The sequence below is a fragment of the Myzus persicae genome, unplaced genomic scaffold (assembly GCF_001856785.1).
Source record: "Myzus persicae strain clone G006 unplaced genomic scaffold, MPER_G0061.0, whole genome shotgun sequence".
NCBI lineage: Eukaryota > Metazoa > Arthropoda > Insecta > Hemiptera > Aphididae > Myzus > Myzus persicae.
The window spans coordinates 40,912-48,234 of record NW_019104404.1 but is presented as its reverse complement, the minus strand read 5'-3'; the positions used below and the strand labels follow the sequence as shown (position 1 = coordinate 48,234).

General features: G+C 26.5%; 1 protein-coding gene across 2 annotated transcripts; it reads left to right on the top strand.

Moving 5' to 3' along the window:
* Positions 1–1,553: 1,553 nt before the first annotated feature.
* Positions 1,554–4,729, top strand: LOC111041925 (E3 SUMO-protein ligase KIAA1586-like). Of its 2 annotated transcripts, XM_022326381.1 has the most exons (3): positions 1,554–1,996; positions 2,179–2,265; positions 2,491–4,729. In XM_022326381.1, the coding sequence occupies exon 3, from the start codon at positions 2,998–3,000 to the stop codon at positions 4,714–4,716; it is 1,719 nt and encodes a 572-aa protein (XP_022182073.1). In that variant the 5' UTR covers positions 1,554–1,996; positions 2,179–2,265; positions 2,491–2,997; the 3' UTR covers positions 4,717–4,729. The 2 variants fall into 2 exon arrangements, with proteins under 2 accessions (XP_022182073.1, XP_022182074.1); XM_022326382.1 differs by lacking the exon at positions 1,554–1,996 and having other exon boundaries at positions 2,004–2,265.
* The last annotated feature ends 2,594 nt before the right edge of the window (positions 4,730–7,323 follow it).

The window sequence follows — 7,323 nt, the reverse complement described above, 5'->3', positions numbered from 1 at the left end:
TCTTTAAATTATTCTAATTTCTAACTCTAAATAGTAAATATTATCATAAATATTATCATAAAATATTATACAAAGGATAGAAATAAAATGAATTTTTCTAGACAATTGAATTCATACAATATATTTTATACTCAGGAATAATATACTTACTTAAAGATTTCAAATATATTGTTTTTATACGGTATTTTAAGGCATTTTATTACTCCAAGGTTACTTTGCGTGGGGTGCGTCAGAGCTAACTCTTTGAGAGGCGCACATTTTCTTTGGAAAAAAAATCCATTTGGGCAATATGTGTCAATTTAAATTTTTTTTTTATTCTGGTATTTAACTCAAATATTGTTGGCTACATTTTTTTTGAGTTAGCAATTTTTCCAGAAAAACTTGGGAAAAGGGGGTCCTTATAGTGACCACTACCAAAATATAAGGCTTTTTTGAATAAAATGTTATAAAATCCAAACTTATACTTATTAACTTCAATAAAAAATTATATGAGTACCATAAGAAGGATATAAGAAAATATTTGAATCCTCCAACTAACAAAGAACTAAAATATTATATACCATTTAAAAATTGATAAATAATAAAAAAAAAAAAATAATATTATACTAACTCCAGATATTTCTGAAAAACAATTACAAAACCTTTTTTTAATTATAATAATAAAAAGACTATATAAAATTATTTAAACAATATAGATAACTCAAAATAAAATAAATGTATACCCTTTTTAAATAGCTAACTAACATAAAAAAAATTGAATTTAATACAAATTATTTTGTATGATAATCTTGAAAGCATGTTTTTTCATTCTTGATACATAAAGGAACTTTACAAGTAGAACAAATCCACTTTGTTCTTTGTGGTATTTTTTTAGTTCAACACATCACACACCTATTACTGCCTTGAGTTGGTTGATGTTTAGATTCAGTAAGTCCAGTGGTGTATTGGTACGGATACGCGGGTATACGCCGTATACCCGTCAGCAGATTTTCGATTTTCTGCGTATACCCAATGTAAAATATCATTTTACGGGTATACGCTCTTAAAATAACTCGAAAACCAATTATTCATAGGAAAAATTGTTATTTTAATATAATAATGAATTTTAAATTAAATTTATTAATAACATTTTGAAAAATAGATGTTATTAAAATATTATGTAATATTACCAATATGGAGTATGAATGCTCAGTCCATGGTTCTCAACCTGTATTATGTCATTTATAAATTATAACGCGCGGCAAATGTGTTTCTTGCGATGTTATGTTTTTGTAACCACTGATGTTATTAAGTGTTTATCAGGCTATGGCCAATTAAATGGTTTATGGTGTTTATTTATAGATTTATTTATAAATTATTGTTACTGCAATAATGGGTATTTTCCTTCTTGAATCTTGCTATTCGAGTTTACGACTTATTGTACTTATCGTAGTATCGTTTGACAAAGAAGGATGAATACTAGTCGGTTCCATTGATGATCAGTGTTAATTTTAATATTATTATATTCAATAATTCTATAATTTTTCATTAATATATTGTTAATATATTATATTACAATTTTATTGTAACAATGTAAGTTTTTATTTTTTTCTAAAATTTTAGTATTAAACTTTTAAGAAACTACAAGTGTGTAAGGTTAATAATCCGCACGATCGCGATGTATTTTATTTACTGGTGTCCGTTTTAGTTTTAAATTCTAAAAATTTGACTTATTACCTAGTTACCTACTAATAATTAACTTACATTTTGAAAACGGAGTGGTCGTTATTTTGTAATATCATCTTTGGCAATAACTTGCAATAATTACACACATGTAGCTTGATAGTGTATTAATATTAAATACTTATATTGTTTATTAATTTTTATTAATTAAATTAAGATGAATTCCAATAAACGAAAGGAATCAAATATCGCCCCGAAAATAACAAATTTTTTTTGCTCTTTACCGAAGAAAGCCAAGAAAAATGATGCAACGAACACATCAAGAAATAAAAATGTGAGATAATAAAAAATGAATAATATTTTGTTTAATTGTTTAATTCTATTTGGCCTTTGGTATTAAATGATTGATTTACTTAAATTATAATAATATTATCTTAGTATATTACATTGAAGTTAAGTTTTCTTTTATTAAAATTAATTATTTCCAATAAATCTTATATATTGTCTTTTTAATAGGTGCGTCTTAACTATAATACTAGATCTGATGAAGAAGATAACCCAGGAACTGATGATTTGGTGCCAGTAAAATACAATAATATATCAGTAAGATAAAAATCTATTAAGTGTACATTTTTCAATAATTCAGTAGCTAAGTTGTAATTTTTCAAAACATAATATTATTCTCATAAAATGTTATAATGAATTATGCCCTACTCACTACAACTGTAAAATTTTTTAAATTGGAAATAAATTTAAACCAATTTATAATGAATAAGTTCATATAAATTAATATCAAAAAATAAAAATATTATCAATATTTTATTTTAGTTGACCTGTACAGATACATCAAGTAAAAAAGGAGATGAAGATTATGTAGGAGTTCAAAATTTGGATACAGTTTATGAAACTTCTCCTTTGGTAATACATTTAAATATGTAATTATTTATATGTTGTCAGTACTTATTACTGTACCTATATATTTTAATATTTAGTGTTAACTATGTAACAATTAGTAAATTTAAATTATATTATTGACGTTTAATGTGATTTTAGGTTACAGCATGGCCTTCAGAATGGACTTTTGAACAATGGCAAGCAAAAAATAATGCTTATCCGTGGTTGATTTGTGCCAATGGTAAAATTGGATGTTCAGTTTGTCAAGAAATTGGTAATATTTACAATTTTAAGAATAGTTTTGTTGAAATATCACCAGAGTGGGCTCAGTGTAGCGTAAGTGGAGGAACCAGTTGTGATAAAAAAACAAGGCTTACTGTTTTTCGCAATAAAATAAAAAAACACAGAACTTCATTAGCTCATAAATCCGCCACTAATATTATGCACGAAAAGAATTCTGACAATCTAACAAAACAATTTGAGAACATTTTTCTTAAAATAAATAAATCTACAGTTACAATTTTCCGTACAGCATATTATATTTCTAAAAACAATAGGCCTTTTAGTGATCATTCAAAGCTTCTTGAATTACAAAATTTAAATGGTATCAACACTGGAATAACTCTCCAATCACGGTTTTCATGTACTCAGATTATAGCTCATATATCCATGAAAATGAAGGAAAAAATTGTGAGTAATATTGTTAAATCTGGTTCAAAAATATCTGTTTTAATTGATGAATCCACAACATTAAGCACTTTATCTACAATGGTAGTATACATTAAAACATCAATATCATCGGAAGACCCAATTTCAATTTTTTTGGACCTTGTTGAGCTTAATCTACAAACAGCAGACAATATTGTTAATCAGCTCATTGATTGCCTGCATATATCTGGATTTGATGATAACTTTTTAAAAAATAATTGGATTTCTTTTGTTAGCGATGGTGCAAGTGTTCTTGTTGGTAAAAAAAAAGGAGTGGCCAAACAACTGAAGAGAAAATATCCTTTGATTTTCAGCTGGCATTGTTTGAACCACAGACTTGAATTAGCAGTAAATGACACTATGAAGGACTTGAATGCTATAAACCATTTTAAATCATTTATTGATTCATTATATGTTTTGTACAACAATTCGCCAAAAAACAAAAATGAAATTAAAGAAATTTGCAGTGAGTTGGATATTATTTTTCTAAAAATTGGAAGGGTTCTTGACATAAGATGGGTTGCTAGTAGCTGGAGAGCTGTTCAGGCAGTGTGGAGAACATTCCCTGCTTTATGCAAACATTTTTTATCTTCATCAACTGATACAACAAAAGACTCAAAATCTAGATCAAAATATTTGGGTTTATATAACAAATTATGTAGTCCAGAATTTTTACTAGATTTATCATTAATGTGTGATGTACTTTCTGAACTATCTACCTTATCATTACATCTTCAAAAACAAACAATTACACTTTTAGAAGCTGACAGTAGTATTAAAAGAACAATACGAGTTATAGAATCTTTTAAAAATAATAGTGGTGATCACATGAGAACAGCTGACATTGCAAAAAGGGATATGACTTTCAAAAATATAAAGTTATCTCATTTCTCAAAAATAGTACCAATTAATAAAAATCAATTTATTACTAGTATATGCAATAATTTAAAAGAACGATTATTAGAAAACGAAGATGACTTCTATTTAATTCAAGATATTTCAATAATTGACAAAACCACTTGGCCTTCAAATGTAGATATAAGGTACGGCGAAAAAGAAATTAAACGTTTATGTCAACGTTTCATGTTGAACAAAGACAATGCAATTAATGGTTTTAGGGTATACTTGGATAGTAATGGTCTTCAAAATACTATTGTGGAACTGGTAAATTGCATCAAAACATTTCCCTGTTCTACTGCAGATTGTGAAAGAGGTTTTAGTCTTTTAAATCTAATATGCACTGATCTCAGAAATAAGTTAACAGTATCAAATATCGCAAACTTAATGTTTTTAAATATAAACGGGCCACCTCTGAATCAATGGAATCCAGAAGAATATGTTAAATCATGGCTAATAAGCCAACATAGAGATGCTGATGATACTAGAACAAAGATATTGAAAACTGATGAACCCAATATTGAATACAAAAAATCTTTGTGGAATATTCTATAGGTTTTATTGTTGTTTATTAACATTTAATATAAATTGTATATTTGTATATTAATATTATTATTTAATGTATTGTTTTAATTGTTTTATTTTATATTTTTTTTTTTTTTACATTTATTCTAAGTGGGCCAAATATTATAAAGCATGCCCAAGGTTTAGATTTAGAAAAATTGTAGTGAGCAATAACATTTTTTTGTTAAGTACCTAATAAACAGTATTTACTATCAAAATTTTTACAGAATTGCATTGTCGTTATCCATTATGTGTTTTTTGATTGAGGTTTACTTATTTATTAATTTCTTACAAAAATATGAATAGTAAAAATACTGAAAATTTAATAAAGAAATAAAATAAAAATAATATAATATAAGAGATTAAGTCACCTAATTATTGTAATGATTATTGACTACGAGCGAAGCGAGAAAATTTTTTTTTGGTAGATTATACATATTTTATTAGTGCGTATACCCATAAATATATTTACCAATACACCACTGAGTAAGTCTCAAATGTTTTGAGACATGTGGCTTATGGTTGCTGATTTCAGTATTTGATTTAGTTCTTTTTTCACTATGAATGGGGATTACACATCAACTAATTTTCTAAATAATAAACCTGTATAAACCTCTCTACAAAAATTGTTATTAGTTAATTTTTTACCGTCTGTATCCAATTCTTTGTAAATAATAAATTAATTTACAACACAGCAATCAATAAAATGAAGAAACAGTCTCATGTATCACTTTTGGCTTTTTCTATCACACTGATAATCTTTTTTTGGACGGTCAAAGTTGTCAATAAAGTTGATATTTTAATTATAATCCTTCAATGCTAAAGGACATGAAACTTTAGAAGTACTTCCATCTTTTTCTTTCCTGTTGACAAATACTTTGTCATCTGGTGAGTGAAGAGAAGATAATATGTGAACTGCTTTTCGATCTTTCCATTTATAAAAAGCCAATCCCTTATTGCTTGTTGCCCAATCATATTCGCCTCTTGGTAACTGGTTGTTCCTTGCAAGTATTGGAAGAAATTTTCGATTAGCTCTAACAGTTCCACTTGCATATATTTTTTTAGTCAACAGATTTTCAAAAAGTATATTACTTGAAAAAAAGTTGATTGATTTTTATTTTTAATTCCTTACATAAATCAAGTACTACCCTACCTCCAAGACCAGCTTCAACTATCCCTTATTTTTTACCTGTATACACTTCAAATTTTAAATTGTACCCAGAACTATCACATAACATCCACATCTTATACCCCTTTTTACTGGCTTATCTTTCATATACTGCTTCAGTGTGCTTCTACCCTTAAATTTTAACATAGCTTCATCAACAGTGACATCCCTGTGAGGCCTATATTCATTAAACAAGTTTTGATCAATATAATCCAACAATGGCCGAATTTTATATAGATTGTCATAGTTGGCTTCCCCTCGTTTTGGTAGAAGTTGATTATCATTGAAATGGATGTTTGATAGAAGCCAACTAAATCTTTTTACACTCATCATACTTGATATATACTCATCGTGTAAATCTGGTGCACTAGACCAATAGTCCCGATAGCTTGGAAGACGTTTAACATTCATGAACATATTTAATCCAATAAAAACTCTAAATTCGCCATCATAAGTAGGTGTAAATGGATTTCCTATCTGTGTAGCATACAGCTTAGTTTGGAAAACTATGTGATCAATCAAGTTTTTATCAAATATTTGATAAAATATATTATATGGTGATTTATCTTCAAGCTCTTCTAAAATTTCAGCTGGTCCACAAGACAAATCATCAGAAAATAATTCAACTAAAGGCATTAATTCTGATTTTCCCCATAAAAGAGGTGTATATGGAGGTTCAAATGATGGTACTGCTGGATTCGGCTTACTAATTGTTCTAGATTTTCTAGAGGTCCCAGGGTTAGCCTAATTCAATATAAAATATATTTTTAAATGGTATATATACTATGTTACCATAATATAATATGTAATCATTCACATTTATAGTATACAATATGTACTTACTATGTACCTATGTAGTTAAAAAAAAAAAATAATAATAAATAATAATATTAATAAGTTTATTGCAACAGAATCAATTAACATAGTTAGATATACAATATAAATAACAAAAGTTGCAACTCATTCTGTAAGCAAATAAGCTTGAATGCGGATGAGTTTTATTAAGGTATAAACAAAAGAAAAGATAAAAAGTTACAAATAATTATTCGAAAATACAAATACATTAAAACTAAGATAGAACACTAATTACATGATTTTTATATTGAATATAATTAATAAAAGAAAAAACATTTATATTATATACTTTTAATAATAAAACACCTCTAATAATAGTACTTTGATTACCAAAATTAGTTTTATTATGAGGTATATTTAGGTTGTTATTATTTTTTAATCTTGTATGGTAATCATGCGATGGTTGATAATCTTTAATTAAGCTTCTAATTTTATACATATATAATAAAGTTTGACGTTCTTATGATATCCTAAAGGGTTGAACATTAAGAATTGTATATAATAAATTTGAAGAAAAAAATCTTGGTTTATTTAAAATAACTTTTATTAAAGATTTTATACTTGTACATTATACA

Coding starts and splice junctions, on each gene's coding strand:
- LOC111041925 (XM_022326381.1), top strand. CDS start 2,998: ATGCACGAAAAGAATTCTGACAATCTAACAAAACAATTTGAGAACATT.